Source organism: Mastigoproctus giganteus, chromosome 12 (genome assembly GCF_048544385.1).
Source record: "Mastigoproctus giganteus isolate SK-2022 chromosome 12, ASM4854438v1, whole genome shotgun sequence".
NCBI lineage: Eukaryota > Metazoa > Arthropoda > Arachnida > Uropygi > Thelyphonidae > Mastigoproctus > Mastigoproctus giganteus.
The window spans coordinates 135,427,950-135,455,643 of NC_143586.1; the positions used below are offsets into that span (position 1 = coordinate 135,427,950).

A 27,694-nucleotide genomic window follows, 5' to 3' on the forward strand; every position below is an offset into this window, starting at 1 on the left:
AGAGCAACGTATCAACTCTGTGGTACTACACTGACAGTGGTAGAGAATGAAAGGGACTTGGGGGTGGTTGTGCAGGCAGATATGAAGTTCTCTGAGCAGTGCAGAAGGGCTGCAAGAGTAGCTCATGGAGTATTGTCAATGATATACAGGAATTTTTCCAGCAGGGATAAGGAGGTGATTATTCCATTGTATAAGGCGATGGTCAGGCCACACCTAGAGTACTGTATACAGGTCTGGAGGCCTCATTTCAAGAAGGATGTAGAGCTGCTGGAACGAGTACAGAGAAGGGCAACAAGATTAGTGAATGGAACAAAGGGGTGCTCTTACGAAGAAAGGCTTAAGTTTTGCAAATTACAGTGTCTGGAGACTAGGCACCAGCGAGGTGATCTGATAGAGGTGTATAAAGCCTTGAATGGTTTAAGCATGCTCAATGCTGATGGGATTCTTCCTCTAGCTCAGAAAAATCACCTGAGAGGGCATAAATTCAAATTGAGGAAAGACAGATGTAGGATAGACGTACGGAAATTTGCCTTTAGCCAGCGGGTGGTTGGTTGATGGAACAGACTTCCATCCCTTGTGGTGGAGGTTGATAGCCTAAATAAGTTTAAGGCTCAGCTGGACAGGTATTTTGAACGAACAGAGGGGTGAAGTGGAAGTGGGTTTTTTTTTTTTTTTTTTTTTTGGCTGATGCTGCATAAGCTTGCTTTCTTGCATCAAATGCCTCTACTAATGCTAATGCTAATGCTAATGTTATTAGTGGAGTCCCCCAGGGGTTCGGTGTTGGGCCCACTGTTGTTTTGTATATTTATCAATGATATTGATGAAGGTATATCAGGCTTAATGTCGAAGTTTGCAGATGATACAAAGGTTGGCAGGGTTGTTAATGACAGTAATGCAGTGTGCTACTGCAACAGGATCTAGAAATGGGCAGATGGGCTGAGAAGTGGCAACTGAAGTTTAACATTGACAAATGCAAAGTACTGTACATGGGTAGAAGTAACCCCAGAGAAACGCACCAACTTTGTGGTACTACACTTATGGTGGTAGAAAATGAAAAAGACCTGGGAGTAATTGTGCAGTCAGATATGAAATTTTCTGAGCAGTGCAGATAGGTTGCCAGAGCAGGTCAAGGTAGCATTTAGGGAAGTAATCGTGGAAGCTCAAACCGATTAAGAAATACTGTTCAAGGTAGAGGTCTAAACAGATGCCAAATGAACTGAGACTCGCGGCAGAGAAGAAAAACATCAATGATACATTGGCAATCTGCCTTATAGTGACCCTCTGCCTTATACAAATGGAAAAGGAGGTGATTATCCGGTTGTATAAGGCAATGGTGATGCCATGCCTTGAGTACCGCGTACAGGTCTGCAAGCCTCATTTTAGGAAGGATGTAGAGTTGCTTGAGCGAGTATAGAAAAGGGCTAAAAGACTAGTGAGGGAAATGAAGGGGTCCTCTTACCAAGACTTCAGTTCTGCAAATTGCAGCAGCTGGAAACCAGGCACCTGCAAGTTGAACTGATTGAGGTGTGTGTAAGGCCTTGAATGGGTTGAGCACACTGAATTCTGATGGGATTCTTCTGCTTGCTCCATTACGGATACAAGGGAGTATAAATTCAAATTGAGGAAAGATAGTTGTAGAATAGATGTGTGGAAATATGCCTTTAGTCAGTGGGCAGTTAATTGCTGGAACAAACTTTTAGAGGGAATGGATGGTTAAATTTTTTTTTTTTTTTTTTTTTTTTTGGCTGTTGCTACATAAGCTGATACGCTTGCTTTCTTGCACCACATGCCTCTATTATTACTATTATTTTTTTTTCTATACTATAAAACTTCTGTACTCTTAATGCACTACTGAGAACTTAATATTTGATTGTATTACTAGCCCTAGATCTTTCATCTCTTCAAACTTGTTGCACAAGTTACTCACTAGTTGCTAAGTTAAACTTGGGATCACTATTGTCTAGATCACTGGTTCCCAACTCGTGTTCCGTGGAACCCTAGGGTTCTGCCGATAACATTTGGGGTTTCACAATAAAATTAGTTTTTGAGCTCTAATTAATAGTTTAAAATATGTAGGAAATCAATGGCTGTTTCTGGTCAAGTTTGTATAGAATTTAAAATAAATCATAAAAATTTCCTATCATGTCTCTGCTTTAAGATATATATAGATAACTGGATTCTTTACAAAGATATCATTATTGTTTGAAGTTGCAATTGTTAAATTATTAACTTTTGGTTGGTTTTGTTTATTGAGCTAAAAGTTAAACAAGTACATCATTACTGTTCTTGCAATATAGTATGTTTTGATTCTGATGCACTTTTCCAGTAAAGTCAGTATTTTTATTAATTTTATTACACCATTCAACTGTTCAATATATAGTGTATGATAAACTACGCTACAAGAATTCACCTTCTGTTCAAATTTACCAATTGCTTTTACTGTTTTTAGGTTATTGCATTGTTAAAATGAAGAAGACAAACCAAAGAACTTGCATCAATCACCAAGACAACTTCTGCTGTTCGTGGACACTTAACCCAAAAATGATATTGATGATGGTATATCAGGCTTAATGCCCAAGTTTGCAGACGATATGAAGGTTGGCAGGATTGTTAATGACAGTACGCTGCTGCAACAGAATCTTCATTCTGTTGCAGCATGAAGCAATTCTCAGCCCATCTGCAACAGGTGAGCAGTTGGGCTGAGAGGTGGCAAATGAAGTTTAACATTGACAAATGTAAGGTACTACATATGGGAAGCAGTAACCCCAGAGTAACGTATCATACCTGTGGTACAACACTGACAGTGGTAGAGAATGAAAAGGATTTTGGGGTAATTGTGCAGGCAGATATGAAGTTTTCTGAGCAGTGCAAATGGTCTTGCAAGAGTCTTGTCAATAATACACAGGAATTTTTATAGCAGGGATAAGGAGGTGATTATACCCTTGTATAAGGCAATAGTCAGGCCACACCTTGGGTACTGTATATAGGTCTTGGCCTCATTTTAAGAAGGATGTAGAGGTGTTGGAACGAGTACACAGAGGGGCAACAAGATTAGTGAATGGAACAAAGGGTTGCTCTTACGAAGAAAGGCTTAAGTTTTGCAGATCACAGGCAACTGCGAGGCAATCTGATTGAGGTGTATAAAGCCTTGAATGGTTTGAGCATGCTCAACACTGATGGGATTCTTCCTCTTGCTCAGAATAATCACCTGAGAGGGCATAAATTCAAATAGAGGAAAGACAGTTGTAGGATAGATGTGTGTGAGTTTGCCTTTAGCTAGGGGGTAGTAGATTGGTGGAACAGACTGCCATCTTTTGTTGTGGAAGCTGATAGATAGCCTAAATAAATTTAAGGCTGAGTTGGACAGGTATCTGGAACAAATGGAGGGGTGAAATTGGAGCCTTTTTTTTTGCTGCATAAGCTTGCTTTCTTGCATTGTATGCTTCTACTAATGCTAATGCTAGCCCCAAAAACTCAGAGAAAGAAAATATACATCACAAAAGTTGCATATTCATTGTACTTCGGCTGCAAGATCGGCGACCAAGAAAAAAATTTGGGCTCCACATATCTGCGGTTATATGGCAAGCTGAGAGCATTACCTTTTGCCGTCCCTATGGTGTGTGTGGCGCGAGCCCAAGAATCATTTCGACGACTGCTATTTCTGCATGACAAAAATAAAAGGTATTTCCAAAAAGAGTCAGGGTTAAATGTGAAAGTATCTGCAATTCTGCACAGACAAGATAGGAGAGAATACATGATGAGAGCCTTGTCAATCAATTTGGCCCTGGAAAGATTGTGCAAGGTTCAAGGGGTAGAATTTTTTTCAGTGTAGTCTGTGCTTGTTAACAGGAGAGACTGCCTCTACAGGGATGGGATACACTTAAATAGAAAGGGTGCAAGAATATTTGCTGATGCTATCGAGGCAGTGTTAGGTGGGTCGGAAAACTGCTAGCTTGGGGGAGATTCACAGACTAAAGGGTTAAAAGAAGCTGCAGGCAGAGGTGAAGGTGATTCTTGCACAACTTTTATTAGAATAAGTAGCGATCTGGAGCGAGGGGTGGTGCTGGGGGTTTCAGCGACTGATGGCAGTCATCGAGAAACAGTTGTTGTTATTTGGTTTTTAGGAGCATTAGCAACTAAGGCCATATTGCTCCGGGATATGCGGCGGTCATTCCCTGACCTTTCCGCATCCTCCGTATTTGGTGGTGACGGGCTCGAACCCCGATCTAATCAAGAAGTGTGTGCTATGCACTGCTGCTCCTTTCCACCTGGCTACGGAGGCGCCTTCGTGAAACAGGTGGGTATATGGGATGTGTTAGGGTGACTAATAATAAGGATAGGTACATGTATACTTGCATGTATACCAATACTAGAAGTATAGTAAATAAATTTGATGTTGTTGTTGTTATTTGGTTTTTAGGAGCATTAACAACTAAGGCCATATTGCTCCTGGGATATGCGGTGGTCATGGGCTAGAACCCCCGTCTAATCAAGAAGCATGTGCTATGCACTGCTGCTCCTGCCCACCTGGCTACGGAGGCACCTAAATTTGAAGAATTTGAAGTGTTGGTCAAGACATCAAAGGTGGATATTGTTGGGATAGCAGAGACGTGGTGTCACACAGATATAAGGAAGGCAGAACTGGAATTTGGGGAGTACAATGTGTACAGAAAGGATAGACAGGATAGGAAGAAAGGAGGTGTTCTGCTGTTAATTAAGAATAACATAAAATCAAAAGAAGTGCATCCAGTTGATATAGATGAACAGTGCACTGTTGAGTCAGTTTGGTGTGACATAAGCACTGCAAAATTAAATTAAACAGTTAAACTAACTGCACCAGTTAGTTTAACTTCTGTTCCGGGTAAAATAATGGAGTCACTGGTTAAAGATGCATTGCAGGATCATCTAGACAAGACTGCAGCAATAACTCAGACACAGCATGGGTTTGTTAAGGGAGAGTCTTGTCTGACAAATCTGATAGGATATTATGATGTGTTTACAAAGGAACTGGATGCAAAAAATAATTTTGATATCATATATTTGGATTTCAGGAAAGCTTTTGACACTGTTATGCATGGAAGACTACTGTACAAATCTCAGATAGTACTCAAACTGACTTCTGAGATATTCCCCCCCCCCAAATTATTTGAGAGTTCCATAACCTTTAATCAGATTCTCTCTAGGTACCCTTGAGTGGGATCTGACTACAAGCTATGAAGGAACAGTAAAATGTATGAAGGAAAAATTTGCACAGAGAATTTCACCTTCATTTTTTTTTTTAACCAATGAGTTTTTAATCACTGGAATAAATTATCTCAATGGGTAGTTCAAACTGACATTGTGAGAAATTCAAAGATCAGTGGATTGGCACCTATATGAGGAGTGAAACATATAAGGTGGTGCTTTTGCTTTTGTCATTAATTAAGAGGTGGATGCCAACTTGCAACACATGGCATGCCCTCAATATCCCAAAATTTGCTTAGTCATGTTTTGGGATATTGAGGGCAAAATTTGCTTAGTCATGTTTGTTTTATGTTAATCCATAATTTAATATAGTTCTTTAACTGGAGAAAAGGGTTCTGTGCTATGCCCTTTCTATTGGAAAGTGGTCATGGATGAGTTTCTGGTGAAGCAACTTGATCTTAACCAAACTGGTTAATATCAATTAAGATCAAGCTCCTTAACGAAATTGTCGGATTTTCTTATGACCTGTTTCTTTTGGTGGGAGCAGACTCTCGCTGACAAATAGAAACAAAAGCACATGCAGTCTTAAACCAATTATTGCAATGGGCCACAATACATAAGCAAAAAAAAAAATCTCATCTAGTGAAACAAAAGCTATATTAATGAGAGGGAAGCTGAGTGATAGTAAACCTCCAAATATCAAAATAAAAAACAAACCATTTTCCCATGCAAAGCAATGGAAGTATCTTGGCACAAAAGTAACATTTGTACAGCACATATTATACACTAAAATTAAAGTATAGAAGTCTGTTGGTATGATAAAGAGGGTCACCCACTCAGACTGGGAGCTAAGGGAGAAGGCTGTGACATCACTTTATAAAAGTATAGTATTGCCTCTGGTGAACTATGGGGCAGGTGTATGGTACTGTATAACAGACAAAATTATGACGAGGAGAGAATTAGAGTCCTTGCAGAGGACAATATTGTTGGCCATAACTTGGGCATGTAGGACCACATCCACCTGAACTCTGAAAGGGGCAACAGGAAATATTCCACTTCACCTGGAAGTATACTACGGAAGGTTAATGTATAATCTAAGAAAACAGATATTGGCTACAATAATGAATGTGACAATAAATCTGTCAAATAGCATAAAAGAAGAAAAGAAACAAATCCTGCAAAAACTCAACAAAGAATGGCAGAACAGATGGGATGCTTCCACACTTGGTAGAGCAACCCATAGATTCATTGCTCACATTAATATCTCAGACCTAAGAAAATCCCTCTGGTTTGAACCTGGGTTAAATGTTACCTACATGATCACTGGTCATGGACCCTTCAATCAGAAGCCACATTCATTGGGAATTTCCTGATATTAAAGGTAGGGCCATTACCAAGAAGAGAAAAATACCAGCTACTGATAGATAGTGACAAACAAACAGCTATCAGCTTATGCACAGAAAAATCTTCACTATAAAAAATAACAGCTTAAGACAGGATGTAAGTGCTCAGCACATTCCAGACACCCAAAAACCTAGGTGGCTGGAATGTGAATCAATCACCCAGTAGAACAGACAAACAACTTCACCTAATCCAGTGATGAACACTTATCCAGCAAATTGGATTCTGTCAATAGCCCAGCAGAAAAGAACATGCCAAATGACCCAACAATAATTAGCTACAAAGAAATTCAGTATGAATACAGCACAGAAGACTCAGCAGTAAAGAAAACCATAGCCTCATACCTTCACAAAACTCCCCAATGGAATAAGGAGCCAATCCAATACATTGGTAAGACATGTTAACACTAGGGCAGTGTCCTAGTGTGGGATATTTGGAGGCAGCTGGCTTCCTGCTGTGGGATATTTCAGACCCACTCCCACAGTCTATAATAAAGTGCACTGCTCCCCCCCCCAATGAAGTTCTCTTGCCCTGGTACTATGGGTACTATGTTTTCTCGCCATCCTGATAGTTGTAGGAGCCCCATTATAAGGAGCACACAACTCCACTTCCTTGCCTTGCATACTAGTAGTAGTAGTGGCACGTGATACAAGAAAGCAAGTGTATCAGCTTAAGCAGCATCAACCAAAAAAAAAAAAAAACAAAACACACCATTCCCTACAAATGCCTGTCCAGTTCCTCCTTAAATTTATTTAACCTATCAACTTCCACGACAGATGGAAGTTTGTTCCAGAAATTAACCACCCGCTGGCTAAAGGCAAATTTCCGCACATCTATTCTACATCTGTCTTTTCTTAAGGGGGCCATGAATTTATGCCCCCTTAGGTTCGTAACCTGAACAAGTGGAAGGATCCCATCAGAATTCAGCGTGCTCAATCCATTCAAGGCCTTATACACCTCAATCAGATCACTGCGCAGGTGCCTAGTCTCCAGCCACAGCAATTTGCAGATTTTAAGCCTCTCTTGGTAAGAGAATCCCATCATTCCCCTCACCAATCTTGTTGCCCTTCTCTGTACACGCTCAAGAAAATCTACGTCCTTCCTAATATGAGGTCTCCAGACCTGTACGCAGTATTCAAGGCATGGCCTGACCATTGCCTTATACAGAGGGACAATCACCTCCTTTTCCCTGCTAGCAAAATTCCTATGTATCATTGACAAAACCCCATGACCAGCCCTGACAGCCTGTCTGCATTGCTCAGAAAACTTCATATCCGACTGCACAATTACTCCCAGGTCTTTTTCATTTTTTACCACCTTAAGTGTAGAATCAAACAGATGGTACGTTTCTCTGGGGTTACTTCTACCCATATGCAGTACTTTGCATTTGTCAAGGTTAAACTTCAGTTGCCACTTCTTAGCCCATCTGCCCAAATTATCTAGATCCTGTTGCAGTAGCACACTACCGTTACTGTCATTAACAACCCTGCCAACCTTTATATCATCTGCAAACTTCAACACTAAGCCTGATATACCTTCATCAATATCATTGATAAATATACAAAACAACAGAGGACCCAACACCGAACCCTGTGGGACTCCACTAATAACATTAGTCCACGAAGAGCAGCACCCATTAATTACCACCCTCTGTCTTCACCCACTCAACCATCCTTTTATCCATTGTAGCAACTTACCCTTAATACCATTCTGCTCCAATTTGTACAATAGTCTTCCGTGCACAACAGTGTCAAAAGTTTTACTGAAATTCAAATATATGGTATCAAAATTATTTTTTGCATCAAGTTCCTTTGTAACCACATCATAATATCCTATCAAATTTGTCAGACAAGACTGTCCCTTAACAAACCCATGCTGTGTCTGAATTATTGCTGCAGTCTTGTCTAGATGATCGTGCAATGTATCTTTAACCAGTGACTCCATTATTTTACCCGGAACAGAAGTTAAACTAACTGGTCTGTAATTACTCGTGTCACCCTTTGATCTCCCTTTGTGAATTGGGGATACATTTGCACATCTCCAGTCTGTGGGGACCTCCCCTGAGTCCAAGGATGCTTTCATAATTGCGGCTAAGGGTTTGCTCAGTTGCTTTGCCGCCTCCTTTAATATAACTGGATAGTTCCCATCCACACCAGGTGCCTTTCTTATGTTTAACTTCAACAATTTCTCCTCCACTTTGCTCTCAGTTATTACAAACTCATTAAGCACCCTGCTACAATTTGATAACCTTCTGCTATTTTCAAACCTTAATGAACTCCTCATGTGTGAATGTAGATGCAAAATACTCATTCAGTTTGTTTGCTGTCTGAGCAGGATCATCAACAGTGGAACCATCGATATCAAGTGGACCAATCAGATTCATCCCCTTCCTTTTAGAGTTTATATAAGTAAAGAAATCGTTGCTGTTTTTCTTAGCATCTTTTGCCAAAGATTTCTCGTAATCTGCCTTCATCTGTCTAACCTCCTTTGTGACCGGATTACAGACTAGCTTATATCTGCTATAGGCTTCTGAGTTGCTTGATAATTTATATGCATCCCATGCATTTTTCTTCTCTGTCACAAGTCTCATTAGTTCATTTGATAACCATTTAGGCCTAAACCTTGAACAGTATTTCTTAATAGGAATGAAACTTTTAGTAGCATCCACGATTAATTCCTTGAATGCTTCCCACTTAGAATTTACTGTTGGTACATCACCAAGGGTGTCAAGACTAATACTCAAGATTTCTAAAAGGTACGAGCTAAAGATTATAATGATTTATGCACCAACATCGAGGCATGATGATGAAGAGGGTGAAGAAATGTACACTGAATTGAGTCTTCTAGATGAGCAGAAAACGCACTACACTATTATTATGGGGGACTTCAATGCTAAGGTTGGAAAAAGGCAAAACAGCGCAGAAAGAGGAACTATAGGAAATTTTGGAATTGGTGAAAGAAATAAGAGGTGAAAGACTTGTGGAATTTGCAGAATCTCAAGGACTGTCAGTAATGAACACTTTTTTCAAGAAAAGGGTGAACAGAAAGAGAGTCCAAATGGATTAACAACTAATGAAATTGACTTCATCCTCACTAACAGAAGATATATTGTGAATGATGTTACCGTCCTGAATAAGGTAAATGTTGGAAGTGATCACAGAATGGTAAGATGTACACTTGATATAGATGTAGGAAAGGAAAGGAAAAAACTGACTCGAGTAAATAATACAAAGGTCTTTGAGATAACAGAGGAGGAGAAAAAGCAGTATGTACTGGAACTTAAGAACAAGTTTGAGCTTCTGCAGACTGCTCAGGACCAAGATATCGACGAGGAATATTACAACTTTCTGAAAGTGATAAAGCCCAAGAAACCTATAGGGAAACAGAAACCAAAGAAGAAAAAATTAGTCAAGAAACACTTGTCATGATGAACCGAAGACGACAAATGAAGAGCAAGAAAAACACTGACAGGGAGAAAATTGAGTATACTGAGTTATGCAAAGCCATTCGAAAGAGACTCAGAGAGGACATAAGATTTAACACAAGAAAAGTAGAACAAGCATTAAGGGAAAACAAAGGATTTAAATCAGCAGCCATGAACAGTAATACAGAAAGACAAATGATACTGAAACTGAAGAACAGCGATGGTGTACTTATAAACAGCAGAAAAGGCATAATTCAAATAGCAGAAGACTACTATAGAGAATTATACAAGGAGCGAGGGAATGATGCCAGCAGTGGGGAAGATGGATCGCAAATTAGTAACACATACAACATACCCGATATTCTTCCTGATGAGGTAGAACATGCATTGAAGAAAATGAAGAATCGGAAAGCCCCGAGGGAAGATGAAGTTACTGTAGAGTTGTTAAAATTGGGAGGAAGAGACATAACACAAAAACTGGCAAGGCTCTTCACAAAGTGCATTAGAAAAGGTGTGACGCCTAAGCAGTGGAATAATGCAATCATAGTTTTGCTGCATAAGAAAGGAGATAAATCAGAAATTGGAAATTATAGAGTAATTAGCTTGTTATCCCACATCTACAAGTTGTTCACAAGGGTCATTACTAACAGATTAGAAAGAATACTTGATGAGAATCAACCGAAAGAGCAAGCTGGCTTTAGGACAGGATTCTCAACTATGGATCACCTTCACGTAATATCACAGCTAATGGAGAAAGCAAATGAATATAAAACACCATTATGCCTGGCATTTGTGGATTATGAAAAGGCATTTGACTCCATACAGCATAAGGCAATGTTTCAGGCACTGGAAAGACAAGGCATAGATGCCCCATATATTATGATTCTGAAGAAAATATATGAGAGTGCTACCTCCTTTATTAGACTAGACAAAGACAGTAGCAAATTTAAAATCGAGAAAGGAGTTCGACAAGGAGACACAATATCTCCAAAGCTGTTTACTGCTGCCCTTGAGGAAGCTTTCAGAAGATTAGACTGGACGCAGAAAGGAGTCAATGTGAACGGAGAGTACCTAAACCATTTACGATTTGCAGATGACATTGTGGTCATAAGCCACGATCCCAAAGAATTAGAGGAAAATCTTAATCAGTTATGCACAGTTAGTAAGGATTTTGGACTAAAGATGAATATGGCTAAAACAAAAGTAATGATGAACAAGTATGCCACAGAAAGGGAAATAATGATTGAAGGAGCAGTAATTGAAAAGGTGGAGTCATATACTTATCTGGGACAAGTTATTAGCTGTAATAATGATAAATGGCTGGAAGTCAAGAGAAGAATAAATTTTGGATGGATAGCATTCATGAAATATAGTCACATACTGAAGAGCAATATCCCAGTTTGTCTGAAACGTAAAATAATGAATCAATGTATACTCCCCACCATGACTTATGGAAGTGAAACTTGGGCACTCACCAAAAGAATGGAAGAGAAGCTGAGAACTACACAGCGAAGAATGGAACGAATTAATGAAAATTAATTCAGACTGGAATTAATCAGTCTGAATTAATTTTCAGACTGCTAGATGAGAAGAGAAACACATGGATTAGGCAGCAAACTCAAGTAAAGGACATTCTTATCAAAACTAAAGAACTAAAATGGTCTTGGGCAGGACACATAGCTCGAAGACATGATCACAGATGGACTAAGAAAATAACAGAATGGTACCCAAGAGGAGCTAGAAGAAAACCTGGAAGACAAAGGCGGAGATGGAGAGATGAAATTCATGAGTTTTTGGGTAGTAAATGGATGGCCAGTGCTCAAAACAGAAGGAACTGGAAAGTTGCTGGAGAGGCCTTCATCCTGCAGTGGATTGAAAATGGCTGCTGATGATGATGAACATCGTCAGTTGAGACCACTGTACTCACCTTTACGGAAGCAAAAACCCTTTCCTTTACCCCTGATGGTAATTATATCTTTAAGTAAATCCCACATCAGTACACTGTGATCACTGCCACCTAGTGGCTCCTTTATCTGCAAATTCTTAATACACGAATGATCACTGCTGTTAAGATCAAGAGTATTACCCTTTCTGGTTGCCTCTCGAACATACTGCTGCAGAAAACAATCATCCAATAAATCCAAAAAAGTCTTACTAGTGTGTGAGTGACCAACCCTCAAGTTCCAGTCAATATTTGGGAAGTTAAAATCTCCCATTATAAGACATTCTGATTTACTAGCCCACTCTATTTCTCTATACAATTGTTCGATGTACTCATTCGAGTCATTAGGCCTATAACACACTCCTACTCTTATTTTTGATTTCGCAGTGCTTGTTTCACACTAAACTGACTCAACAGTGCACTGTTCATCTCTTTCAACTGGATGCACTTCTTTTGATTTTATGATTTCCTTAATTAACAGCATAACACCTCCTCCCTTACTATCCTGTCTATCCTTTCTGTACACAGTGTACTCCCCAAATTCCAGTTATGCATTCCTTACATCTGTGTGACACCACATCTCTGCTATCCCAACAATATCCACCTTTGAAGTCTTGACCAACATTTCAAATTCATCAAATTTATTTACTATACTTCTAGCATTGGTATACATGCAAGTATACATGCACCTATTCTTATTCTTAGTTACCCTAACACATCTCATATACCCACCTGTTTCACGATGACTGCCATCAGTCCCTGAAACCCCCAGCACCCCCTCCCTCGCTCCAGGTCGCTACTTATTCTAATAGAAGTTCTGCAAGAATCACCTTCACCTCTGCCTGCGGCTACTTTTAACCTTTTAGTCTGTGAATCCCCCCAAAGCTAGCAGTTTTCCGACCCACTTAACACTACTTCGATAGCATCAGCAAATATTCTTGCACCCTTTCTATTTAAGTGTATCCCAACCCTGTAGAAGCAGTCTCTCTTGTTAACAAGCACAGACCAGGCTGAAAAAAAATTCTACCCCTTGAGCCTTGCGCAATCTTTCCAGGGGCAAATTGATTGACAAGGCTCTCATCATGTATTCCCTCCTATCGTGTCTGGGCAGAACTGCAGACACTTTCAAATTTAACCCTGACTCATGACTTTTTTTGCAACATTGACCTGTACTTGTTAAGTAAATCTGCAGATCTCCTACTCTTAATGTCATTGGTGCCAACGTGTACAACAATATCACCTTTTGTGCCCTTAAAAGATGATATATGCTTTACAATGTCATCAACTTTTGCCCCCGGCAGACATACCCTGGTCCTGTTCCATCTATCCTTTTTACACAATATATTCCCCGTCTCCCTGACAACAGAGTCACCAACAATAACTAGTTCATTTGGGACCAGCGCATTCTGCCTTGGAGATTGCTGCTGTGTTGCCTGATGCCCAGGAGTGAGCTCTGGCGTTGAGTTGGGCAGCTGAGATATTGGCGGGCCCCTCATATTAATTTCTTCGAGGCCATCTACCCTACACCTCAAGCTCTCATAGACGCCCAGCAGAATGCACAGTTGATGCCTAATTTCTAGACACTCTCCATACCTGGCACACACACAAAGACATCCTCCTTGGCTAGATCATGTTCTGTTCCAGAGAGTTCGGCAAACATTTCACAAGTAGCATGGGTGGTGGTATCTCCTGAAAATAAATAACAGTAGTCTTCTCTACTAGAGAAGCATTGTTTATTTGAAGTAGTGCAATACCAGCTATCGCTGGTATTGCACTACTTCAAATTTTGTGAAGGCACCCACAATATGAGATACAATTAAAACAATGCCTTTCACACTACATATGTAGTTCAAATTTATGGGTAAACTATGGTGTATCTACACCGATATTATATAGTGAAGTATATATATATATATATATATATTCATAACAAATCTGTTTATTTTGGAAGTTGAAGGGGCATGAAATTTATTAAAAATTTAAAGGGGTTCAAGGTATAAAAGTTTGGTAACCTCTGAGTTAGGTCATACTAGAAGATGCCACCTAAGTTTTTACCTTTAAACAGGTTGCTGTTGTTGTTGTTTTGGTTTTTAGGAGCATTAGCAACTAAGGCCATATTGCTCTGCGATATGCGGTGGTCATTCCCTGACCTTTCCGCATTCTCCATATTTGGTGGTGACGGGCTCGAACCCCGGTCTAATGAAGAAGTGTGTGCTATGCACTGCTGCTCCTTCCCACCTGGCTATGGAGGTGCCTAAACAAGTTGTTGAATGATGAGTGATATTGTCCAGTAACCTATGTCTTACATCAAAGTGTGACAAGTGTAGTAATAGAAGAAACAAATCACTTATGAATTACATTATGAATAGTAATAGTAGCACTATTACTATTACATCATAATAATAATTCAACCCGTATTTTACAAGACCATCAAGTCTGCCATGAAGACTGACAGACACTTGGAAGAAGAAAAGATGGATAAAGTCATGACTGGAACAACTGTATCAAAATTTCATGTAGTTTTGACAGATAATGCTGCAGTAATCGTAAAAGTAATGCCCATACTTGAAGATAAATATCAGCATCTAAATTTAAACTACTGTTACCATAGAAGAGAGTAGGGGAGGGGAACTAACAAACCAACTAAAATAAATAAAAACTTAAATTAAACAATGAAGGCCTACTCCTACCATGGGAAAGCCCCTCAGTCTTCCACAAATTTGTTGCAAAACTGCTGCCTATGGTTAAGCAAGAAGACTACAGAATTCTGCCCTGAAAACAAATGAAGACTTCCAAATGAGAAAAATAATGAAACTCCAAAGAAACAGGAAAGAGCTGAAAGAATAAGGGAATCACAATTTCTTCATGGGAGTACCCATACCGTTATAGGTCATATAGCAGCAACAATGATTGTCTTGCTGCTTTTCACCACTTCACTGTGGAAATACAACCTTCCATAGGTCAATAGGCATGGGTGTTCCCTTGAAGAAATTGCTGACATGATTTCTTCAATAGATTTGGCAAATTATAGCCTTGAGGTGGATGGATGCAAACCTCATCCTCAGATGAGGTTTGTATCCACAAGGAAGAGCATTGCTCAACTGGAGTTCAAAGGTGAATTGAATGAAGGGTGACAGAGAGTTGAGGTGATGCAAAAGTTGGTGTCCTGACTTGCGGGGAATGATCAAAAACATGTTGTCCATATAGCGACACTAAAAGGATATAGGATCCGGCAGACCCACAAATGTATGACTCTCCAGTTCCTCCACTACGATATTTGCCGTGACTGAGCTAACGAGTGCACCCATAGCTGTACTATGAATTTACAGGTAAAGGGATTCACAGTACATGTCACATGTGCCAAATAACTACTAGACAATGACCAAACCCTCAGTAGCAGAAATCCTTTAACTGCAAACGACATTTGCACTGCCCCCAGATTATTCCTGACTGGTGGTGCTGTTATGTGCTGTGAATCCCTTTACTGGAAAATTCACAGTACAACTATGGATGCACCCATTAGCTCAGCATGGCAAACATCGCAATGGAGGAAATGGAGAGTCGTGTGTTTGTGGGTCTGCCGGATCCTATAGCCTTTTCATATCGCTACGTGGATGATGTGTTTGTGATCATTCCCGGACACCATCTTTTGAGTCACCTCAACTCTGCCGCCCTTTATTCAATTCACCTTTGAACTGGAGTTGAGCAATGCTCTTCCTTTCTTGGATACCCTTGTTCAGTGCGAGGGCATGCATTTAAAGATGTCAGTCTATCGCAAGCCGATGTGTGCTGGCCAATTCACCAACTACCGGTCAGCACATGCTCACAGCCAACTTCTTGACACTGCACGAGCCCTACTAGCCTGCGACTGGATCCACCCCAGTTCTGTGGATGAGAGGCACACTGAGATTGCTAAGGTAAAAGTAGATCTGGCAAAGTGTGGTACCCTACCAGTGCCTTAGATAGGTGTGACCTACAAGCCAGTGATCGTGTTGTCAATCCATGGCCACACACAGAAATGACCCCCCCACCTTGGCCGCCTTTATCTCCAACTACCTGAACCTGTTGCAACAACTTTCTAGGGTCTTACAAGCTCATGGGATATAGTGCTTGCAGCTTCTGGGCAGAAGATTGCGGTTCCTCATTTCGAGGGTTAAGACACCGATTCCTCCCCCTCCTACAGATCGCTTGGTGTATTGCATTTCCTGCCGTGACTGCACTGGCTGCTACGTTGGTGAAACTGGTAGAAGACTCAAAAATTGAGTCTCTGAGCACGAGAAAGCAATCCATTCTGCGGACGTGGAACACTCATCAATTGCTGAGCACTTCTGGTCTACCCAGCACGACATCAAGATCACTGACTGATCCCGCCACTACCGTCGTCATGTCTGGTTGGAATCGCTCCCCATCTCGTGTTGTAGCGATTCCTTTAACAACAGGAGAGGAACAGAAGGGGTCGTATTTATCCCATCACTGAGGCAACCGCCCTCCTAAATGACAAACAGTGGCACACCCAGCATACCCAAGCATTGCGGCTATAACTGCAATTCTATACTTCTAACAGCTAATTGTTGCCTGCACCTGTATCAAATGGTTTTCACCTCGCATGACCTCCACAGCTGAGTACGACATTCTGTACTTTTGTAATAACATTTACAACTAAAGAATCCTCCATCAAAAAGCTTTTGTAATTTAGTTACTTTTATTTTAACTTGTTCCCAAGCTTTAAAGAAAATTTTTACTTCAAACCTGTTTTATTTTATCAGTTTTTCTCAGCAATACTGTATTATTATATGTTTAAAAGAAAGTGTCTCTCGAATCGCAAAGAAGTCAAAATTATCTGTGAGTTAGAACGTGGTGCAAAAAATGTTGAAGTGTGTAAAAAGTTTTCTTTATCCTCTCCAACAGTATCGACATTGTGGAAGAATAAACAAGTTTACATATCGGCACTGTAAAAGAATATGACCAGAAAAAAAAAAAAAAAAAAAAAAAAAAATTAGAAAGTGCTTGGTTACAAACCAATTAGTGAACCAATGAAGCATTGTTTCAATGGCTCACTACACAAAGAAATGCTGGTTTTTTAATAGATAGTCCGATCTTGATGGCTCATGCGCCAAACAATTTAGACGCAATGATTTTGTATGTAACAATGCGTATTCCCATACATTCATTGATTGGCTGGATCGATTTAAAAACCCGAATACAAGAATATTAATACAAATATTATGTAGGTATATATTAATATTATTTTTTTTTCTCTCTAATATTTCTTTTATTCTTTGAATCTATCTTTTTATCAAGTTATTGATAATTAAAAAAATAGGACGTAGATGTAACTCATCACTGATATAGTGAGTAATGGTTATAACGAGGAAATTTTGTTGGTCCCTTGATGCTCGTTATAACCAAGTTCGACTGTATAACAAAAAAGTACATAAGATCAGAAAAAACACATTTTTTTATATCAGCTGAATTTTGACAATTTAAAATTATAGGAAATGAATAAAAATATTCACCTGACATTTGATGTCTTCAGGCCCTGAATAATTTAAGATGTTAACACAAGGATAAGTCTCAGCACACTTCTGAAATTCAGGGTCCCATTTATTACGATGCAACAGGCGGTCTTTCTTTTCAGAGGAAACCTTATCGATCTCTTGTATGTGAGTAAGAAAGTACTCATCTGAAACAAATTGAATGCATTACTGTGAATATTGAAAATCATAAATCATAAGTGTTTTCTGCATCACATTAATATAAGGTATGCATTTCTTTATGTAGTGGTACTGAATTTAAATAAAGCTGAGGTTTCAACAACAACAAAAAAAAAAAAAAAAAAAAAAAAAATGCAAACAGATTTTGTCTTCGGTTCCTGTTTATAAGAAGTAATTGAGAGAAATCAAAACAAATTTTATATTTGTTTGCTAATGTTCACATGTGTTAGATATGGCACTGAAGTAAACAATATATACATGTACACTTATAAGCTGTATACAGTCTGCACACTACCTCAAATTTCGATATAAAAAGGTGAGACTACTATTATAAATAACGATTTAACAAAATAAACCAATGCATGGAACAAAATATATAATGGCAGTCTCCTAAAACATGAGAAACTTTGAAAAAAAAAAAACCCCACTCAAGGACTCCCACTTAAGGAGGACAGTTTAATAATAGTTCTGAGTGGTTTCTATTGGTAAGTCTGCTGATTGGAGTCACTTGACCATTCTGGGTGATTCTGCTGCATGTTCAAACATCCTCTGGGTGGTGAAAGGAGAAAGCTTGCTTGCAGGTTGAGTTGACAAGAAATGTAGTATCAGGAATGCTGGACAATTCCAACTGAGATGGCACAGCAGCAATTTCTCATGAAACTGAGTCAGTATGTTGAGAGCTCAATGGCTCTAGTGGAAGAAATGTTTCAACACTATGTTTGCTCCTTTTAGCCCTTGGCAGAAAAGAACCAAGTGAAGGTTAGTAAGGGTTAGTACTTGAGAAGGTAACTTTACTTCCTCTTTCTTCAAATACTTTTTGAAAGAAAATCTAGTATTAAAAAATAACGAGTTTTAATAAAATTAGCAACTTAAAAGAACTAGTATTCACTTTTGAGAAACCTCACACAAAGCACATAGAAATGGCTCGCAGTAGATCACTTGCAGCTGAAAGAGTGGGAGAGTTAAAATTCATGCAATATTAGGCCAAAAGCTTCAATTAGGACTCATGAAGAGATTCACAGCTGCAAAATCCATACAATTATATGCAAAAGATGCTATCACACTGGGGTATAACAGTTGAATACAGTTCCACACTATTCAACTATCATACTCCATTTATGCTGTAATACTGTAATGAATTTAACTCTGCAAATCTTTTGGTATACCTCACACAGGTGAATCAAAAAACAACTATGTTGTTAAAACTTAACAACACATGCTCAGCTCAGTGTTATTTGGATGGCAGCAATCAACTAAGAATAAATAACTACACATTTTTTTTCAGGGAAGCATGACTTAGTCTAAAGGCATGAGTGAGAGAAACTCATTGTGAAAAGATCCACAATATGAGAATAATATTATACATATATAACAATATAAATAATAATGCCTTTTATGTAAACTTTATTTGATTTCAATTATACAGTTATGTACAAAATTATGCTATTGGACTACCAGTATAAAAGTTGTGTGTGCATATTTCATATATCATAAACTTTTTTTTTAACGAAAACTCCAAGCACGCAAGGTATTAGAATCCGTAGTACTTAGTAACATAGGTTCTAATATGTGCATGAGTTGAAGGTTGAAATGACAGATATTTGTTGACACTGGATTTTAATTTCTGTAGACTGTAATTTTCAGGAAATGCATATGAGGCAGGTTGTTCCAGGAAGCAGAAGTTGAAACGATAATTGAGGAAGAATATTGGTTCTGTGAGTTTGAAGATAGAAAATAAATGGATTCTGACTGATTGCAGCACACATGTTCGGACTGGTTTAAAAGAGTGTCCACAGAAGTATCTACAGAAAAGCTAGACAGCAGAAACAGAACATCTATGAGACAGACTGTGCACGACTTTGTAAGAGACAGGTCATTAATTAACCTCGCTGCCCTCTTTTGAATGAAAAGGCACCTCCGTAGCCAGGTGGGAAGGAGCAGCAGTGCGTAGCACACGCATCTTGATTAGACCGGGGTTCGCGCCTGTCACCACCAAATACGGAAAGGTCAGGGAATGACCACCGCATATTCCCGGAGCAATATGGCCTTAGTTGCTAATGCTCCCAAATAACAACAACAACATCTTTTGAATGAAGTCTAGAAACCTGAAAGGGGTTTTGGGGACACCTCCCCAGATGCAGAACAAAATTCCATGGGAGAGTGAATCTGAGATTTGCAGAGAGAGAGAGAGAGATTAGAAGTCAGGCTAATCCCTAATAGGGATATATGATCTTGCCTAGAAATCAAAGTGTCACTGAAGATAAGCACAACTGCAGCAGATTCTTTTCGGAGATATAAGACAGGACTGACTGAAATTAACTAAGTTATCTTTGTCACACCAGAGAATTACTGAAATAAGCAATTAAGGAATTAGCGATGGATATTTGAAAAGTTGAAACTGTTTGTGCAGGGCAAAACTGGAAGGCATAATGCAGTGTGCTGTCATCAATAAAACTATGGAGAGGACTCTAGTCAGTGAAAGAAGGTCATTAATATATAAGAGGAAAAGAATGGGAGGAAGAATATATGGAAACACCAGCATTAGTAGAGAAGGTAGACGAGAGCCATCTACTATGACCCACAGAGAGGGGTCAGTAAAAAAAAAACTGGATACTCAATTGCAAAAAACAGTTGGCAATCCACAAGGTGGTAATTTGCTTAGAAGACCTTTATGCTAAATATGATCAAAAACCTTAGAAATGTCAAGAGCAACTGCTTGAGATTCACCAAACTTTACCATTAAATTTGCCACAGATGGGAAATATAAGCCAATACACAGGGTGTCTCAAAAATACACAGAATAACTTCAGGAACGAGTTCCTCATATATAGACAATAAAAATATTTTATATCAACATAGTTCCGGAAATGCTTGGTTTCCGAATTTTGGAGGTCTGCCTATGACACTTACTGTTCACATCACCTCATAGTAATTGTTCAAAATGTTCATCTTCTGAGTGAATACAGGCCTCACATCGACACCTCGTGGACTTGCGAAGACGATGCCAAATTCCTGGCATGTTTCATTTTGTCTCACAACTGTCACAATTCAATTGCGGTGAGCTTCCACATCAGCTACCAGAGCCAAATACACCAATGACTTTAAAAATCCCCACAAGAAGAAATCTAATGGGTTTAAATCAGATGAGCGTGGAGGCCATCCTCCATCGGCAGACGGAGGATGGCCTTGTGCTGCCGACGGAGAATGACCTCCATCGGCAGCACAAGGTGTTTGTTTGTTATTTGGTTTTTAGGAGCATTAGCAACTAAGGCCATATTGCTCCGGAATATGCGGTGGTCAATCCCTGACCTTTCTGCATCCTCCATATTTGGTGGTGACGGGCTCGAAACCTGGTCTAATCAAGAAGCGTGTGCTATGCACTGCTGCTCTTTCCCACCTGGCTACGGAGCGCCTAGCACAAGGTGTAAAGGTCCCATGTTCACAAAAGCAGCAATCGATACCTTCAAACGTTTTCCTGTCTGGACATCTTCGTTTTGGGAACCTTTCATGGTACAAACGACGAGCCTCCAGAGCATTGCCGTCCGATAAATTGCATGTCCGCTTGCTCCTGATTTGAGTACATGGTCGGAATGGAAAACCACCAGATTCTGTTAGTATCTTGTGATGAAGGAAATCACCTGTGGGAGATAAGACATTCTGGTTAATAACTCGGGAACCAAGCATTTCCGGAACTATGTTGATATAAAATATTTTTATCGTCTACATAAGAGGAACTCATTCCTGAAGTTATGCCATGTATTTTTGAGACACCCTGTATAATCAGTGAATGGTTTTGACATGGTTTAGGGAATGCAGTTAATGGTTTTTTCGGTAACTTTGAAAGGAGTAGAGGTAAGAGCAATGGAATAATAACTGGATAGGAGAGATTTGTTACCTTTTTTAACTTGTTGGATATGAGCAAATTTCCAAGCAAAAGGAAAAACACCACTGGATAAGAAAATGCAAAAAGGTGACACAAAACAGGAGTAAGCTCAGGACCTATCGCTTTCTTGGCATCAAGACTGTTCAAAATTCCTCTGACATCCTTCTGACAGAAGGCCACAGGAGGCAGTGAGTGGAGTGTACTGGAAATGGTAGGAGGTGATTTACCAAGATCGTCAATACAAGAGTTAGAAGAAAAGCAGGATGCTAATAATCAGCTTTATCTTTAACTGAAGAAGCAATATATACGTCAGGTTTTAAAAGAGGTGGGAGTATAGATGGGCAAAAGTTGCAGCCAACAGTTTTAGCAAGAGACCAGAATGTTTGACTACTACCTAGAGTATAAAGTAAGAGCAGAGGGGGAGGGGAATGTTGTATGAAGTAATGAAATTTTTAGATATGGCATACACAGCAAGAATAGACGCAGCTTCTTGACATGACAAGGCCCTAATAATGCTCCTGCATACGCACTACTCGGACTCCCTCCAGTCACTAGCTGGCAGATTAGAGGCAGCAAGATAATACACTAGATGATCTAGATGCCTCCTTGAGTTACCAACAAGTTCGGTATTGTGGACTATCTAGCGGCTGGCTGGAAAAACACATTTTAGAGTTACACCATCAAAATGTAAGAAAGACTGGATTTTGCCATGATGCCCATCATAACCTCAAAAGCTATCAATCTTACTGCATGATGAAAGGGATGGGAGTTGCCAGAGCTTTGCTATGGAGACTAAATTTGGGATCACCACTTCAAGCCTCCAATAAGCAAAGTGGTGGTATTGCACCAGTTAATTAGAGTTATCTACCACTGAGTGTTGCTTGGTGAAACAGAGGGACAGCACTGATCTGTGTGGCGTGGATGCTACATAGTGACCCACAGTTATGTTGATTCACATCTGGATGGTCACCGTCAGTATATCAAGTGCAGTGTTTTAGAACTTTAGGGATGGAAGTATCCCATGGTTACTAATCCCAGTTAAGGTGCAAGCAGAGGATTTGGTTTTCACAAAACGACTGGACCTCTTCGAAATTTGGTCCACTTGACTCACAAGTGTCATCAATATCAGTTTCATTAGCTTTTTACACTTCCAGGTAGTAAGTCCTGGCTTATCATATCAGAGAATGTCTGTGACTGGCCCCAAGGACTATAAGGACTTTAAAATTGCATGAATAATAATGAAGCCAATGCTTCTGGAAACTCAACTAGAAGCTTCCTCTCTTTCTACCACACCCAACATCTGGATGGCGGGGGAGAAAAAAAAAAGGCAAGAAACCTATAGCACTTTAGTGAAGTGTATGTGTTGAAGTTAAAGAACACAAGATATTTCTTGACACCGAATTTCAATTTCTGGACTAATTTTCAGGAAGTACAGGAACTCCCCGACTTACGTAAGGGTTGTGTTCTGCAGAACTCTACATAACTCGGAATTTCCCCCATGCTTGTGCAGCACTTGCAACTGTGCTCGCTGAATTGATTGAATCAAAAATGTACAATGAACATGTAAATAGAATTATTTACATGTTTATTTACATGTATTTATTCAATTTTTTATCTCATGAGCAGGAAAAATTACGAAAGAGTGCAATTAAAAAATTTTCAAAATTATAAAATTACAAAAAAAGAGAGAGGAGACAGGCATAACGTCGATGCGGAGGTTGAGGGCTATGGAGATTTAGAAGGGGTCAGCCGCTCAACTTTACGAAAGAACATATAATGGATGACTGGACGGTGGCTTTTTTCTTTTCCTCATACATTTCTTTGCAGCAAGCAAGCATATCATTCACCCTTCTGTTAACTTCTAAGAATTGTTTGCTGTCAGGATCCATCTTCTCAAACCTTGACACTGCCGATGCAATTTCGCGAAATGCCATTTCCATCTCTCTGGTGTTGAAGCACACCGGCTCCTCATTTGGTTCACCTTGAGCTTCATCAGCATTTTCTTCTTTCACTATCACTGCCTGCAATTCAATAAGTTTCTTCGTAAGATAATTCCTTCTCTTCTTCCTCTATTAACTCCTCCACGCCCTTGGCAACAACCTCCAACTGAAGTAGCCCTGCAACCTTTACACAATCTTATCCATAACCCCTTTCTTCATATGATTCATCTTTTTCAAACCCTTCAAAGCCTTTTATGTGCCATATTTTCTTCCTTTTACGTGGACATATTTTCTTCAATGCGCCATTTAAACAACTTTTAATAATTTCTGCCCAGGCCTTATTAATGTTAAAGATGTTGTGGTAAATATTGTAAGATTTCCAAAAGTCTCTTAATGTAAAATTTTTCTCACCGTCTACTGCAGACAATGCCTGAGTAAATGTTGTGCATAAATAGTATGCTTTGAAATTTGAAATAACACCCTAATCCATAGGTTGGATGAGTGAAGTCATGTTTGGCAGTAGAAATATGACTCTCATGTTCGAATTGAAATCATCTGGATGCATAGGATGTCCAGGAGCATTATCTAATAGAAGCATAATTTTGAAAGCAACATTGTTGTCTTTACAACATTTTTTGACCGCGGGAATGAAGCTGTATTTAAATCAATCCTCAAAGAGAGATACTGTTACCCATGCTCTTTGGTTCGATCAGAAATGCACGGGTAGGGTGGCTTCATTGATGCCCTTAAATGCAAGAGGATTTCTAGAATGGTACACAATCAGTGGTTTTAATCTGTAATTTCCCACTGCATTAGCCGCAAACAAGAGCGTGGCCCTATCTTTTGAAACCCTGAAACCTGGCATTGTCTTTTTCTCTATGGCAATATATGTTCGATCCAGCATTTTTTTCCAATACAGAGCAGTCTCATAAACATTAAAAATTTGCTGCATTTAATAGCCTTTTCCAATTTTCTTGAATAATTTTTTCCAACACATCACAAAATTTCTCTGTGGCTGCAGAATAAGCACTGGCGACTTAACCGCATACTTTAATGTTTTGGAAACCAGCACGATGCTTGAACCTATTAAACCACCCGTTGCTTGCCACGAACTAGGCTTGGGGTTCACCATAAATAAATACCTCTTGTTTTTGCTTGAATGGCCATTGTACTCAGGGGCACTCGCTCTGAATCTGATTTTCCATCCATATTATTAATAGCCATTCCATCTTCGATACAGCCCTTGAACACTGTTTTGTGATCACTGTTGACCTTAAGTGCAGTGATCCTTTGATATGTTCTTTTATACGAGCACTGCCCTTTAAAATAGTATTCACTGTTGAAGCATCAAGACCTAATTCCCTTGCAATAGATGGCAAACTTTGTCCTGCTTCATACTTCTTAATCATTTTCATTTCTAAATCAATTTTGTTCTGTTTCTTATCATTGCCAGCACTTGCACTTTCCGTTGGTCCCTTTCCCTTCATCATTGTAATATGTAAATAGGAATAAAGAGAAATTCTGAAAATTTGTTTTTTATATGATCGAAGATTTCAGTGAAGGGGAACACATTTCACCATAATAACTAATAAACCAACACAACAGCAGTTATTGGGATTATCGCAAATGCAATAAGATCGAGTTTATACCTGTTTGTAATGAATTGCACTAACAGAAAAGCCCTATAAACCGGAAAGTGAAAATTGTTTTTATTGTTTTATGGTAGGGATCTCCAGAAACGTGTTTAGAAAAATATCACAAAGGCATTCAAAATTGATTCTTATAACGGGAACATATGATAACGATGAAAGTGTAGTGCAATTTCCATTATATGACCTTTTAGAGAGATAAATAGCTTAGTAATATAACAAAATTTACAACTTCTAGAGACTAAGCAGCAGGCTGGAGCAAGGGTTGCTGGGGGTTTCAGGGATTGATGGCAGTCATCGCAAAACAGGTGGGGTATATGAGATGTGTTAGGGTAACTAAGAGTAAGAATAGGTGCATGTACACTTATATGTATACCAATGCTAGAAATATAGTAAATAAATTTGATGAATTTGAAGTGTTGGTCAACACATCACAGGCAGATATTGTTGAGATATCAGAGGCGTGGTGTCACACAGATATTAGGAATGCAGAATTGGAATTTGGGGAGTACAATGTGTACAGAAAGGAAAAGAAGGGAGGAGGTGTTATGCTGTTAATTAAAAAAAACATAAAATCAAAAGAAGTGCATCCAGTTGATATAGATGAACAGTGCACTGTTCAGTCAGTTTGGTGTGACACAAGCACTGTGAAATCAAAAATAAGAGTAGGAGTGTGTCATAGGCCTAATGACTCGAATGAGTACAATGAACAATTGTACAGAGAAATAGAGTGGGCTAGTAAATCAGAATGTCTTATAATGGGGGATTTTAACTTCCCAGATATTGACTGGAACTTGTGGATTGGTTACTCGCACGCTAGTAGGACTTTTGTGGATTTATTGGATGATTGTTTTCTGCAGCAGCATGTTCGAGAGGCAACCAGAGAGGGTAATACTTTTGATCTGGTTATCAGCAGTGATCATTTGTGTATTAAGAATTTTCAGATAAAGGAACCACTAGGTGGCAGTCATTACAGTGTACTGATGTGGGATTTACTTATAATTACCATCAGGGATAAAGGAAAGGGTTTTTGCTTCAGTAAAGGTGAGTACAGTGGTCTCAGACAGTTTTTAAATTCTGTACAGTGGGATCAACTGATGATGTTACCAACAGCAACTTCTAAGTACATTCAAGGAATTAATCGTGGAAGCTACTAAACGTTTCATACCTATTAAGAAATAAGTGTTCAAGGTTCAGACATAAATGGTTGTCAAATAAACTAATGAGACATTTGGCAGAGAAGAAAAATGCATGGGATGCATATAAATTATGAGGTGACATAGAAGCCTATGGCATATATAAGTTAGTCTGTGATCCGGTCACAAAGGAGGTTAGGCAGGCGAAGGCAGGTTACGAGAAATCTTTGGCAAAAGATGCTAAGAAAAACAGCAAGGATTTCTTTACTTATATAAACTCTAAAGGAAGGGAATGAATCTGATTGGTCCACTTGATATCGATGGTTCCACTGTTGACGATTCTGCTCAGATAGCAAACAAACTGAAGGAATATTTTGCATATACATTCACACATGAGGAGTTATTAAGGTTTGAAAATAGCAGAAGGTTATCAAATTGTAGCAGGGTGCTTAATGATTTTGTAATAACTGAGAACAAAGTGGAGGAGAAATTGTTGAAGTTAAACATAAGAAAGGCACCTGGGGTGGATGAGATCTATCCAGTTATATTAAAGGAGGCGGCAAAGCAACTAAGCAAACCCTTAGCCGCAATTATGAGAGCATCCTTGGACTCAGGGGAGGTCCCCGCGGACTGGAGATGTGCAAATGTATCCCCAATTCACAAAGACTGACCGAAGGGTGACACGAGTAATTACAAACCAGTTAGTTTAACATCTGTTCGGGATAAAACAATGGAGTCACTGGTTAAAGATGCATTGCAGGATCATCTAGACAAGACTATAGCAAAAATTCAGACACAGCATGGGTTTGTTAAGGGAAAGTCTTGTCTGACAAATTTGATTGGTTATTATGATGTGGTTACAAAGGAACTGGATGCAAAAAATAATTTTGATATCATTTACTTGGATTTCAGAAAGCTTTTGACACTGTTGAGCATGGAAGGTAAAAAAAAAAAAAGAAAAAAAAAAGTGCAGCCATTATCAACCCACTGCAGGATGGAAGCCTCCTCAACAATTCATGCTGAGGGAGCATGGAAGACTACTGTACAAATTGGAGCAGAATAGTATTAAGAGTAAATTGCTACAATGGATAAAAGGATGGTTGAGTGGGAGAAGACAGGGTGGTAATCAATGGGTGCTGCTCTTCGTGGACTACTGTTATTAGCGGAGTCCCACAGGGTTCGGTGTTGGGTCCACTGTTGTTTTGTATATTTATCAATGATATTGATGAAGGTATATCAGGCTTAGTGTCGAAGTTTGCAGATGATACAAAGGTTGCCAAGGTTGTTAATGGCAGTAATGGCAGTGTGCTACTGCAACACGATCTAAAAAATTTGGGCAGATAATTTGAGAAGCAGCAACTGAAGTTTAACCTTGACAAATGCACAAGTACTGCATATGGGTAGAAGTAACCCCAGAGAAA

General features: G+C 39.3%; 1 protein-coding gene across 1 annotated transcript in view; it reads right to left on the minus strand.

The window, feature by feature from the left end:
- LOC150077444 (glutamine and serine-rich protein 1-like) overlaps positions 1-27,694 on the minus strand; it is a 166,718-nt gene that overhangs the window by 55,866 nt on the left and 83,158 nt on the right. Inside the window, exon 6 of the mRNA XM_090385906.1 lies at positions 17,468-17,634. Within this exon, the coding sequence (XP_090242032.1) occupies positions 17,468-17,634 (167 nt within the window). The remainder of the gene's footprint in view (positions 1-17,467; positions 17,635-27,694) is intronic.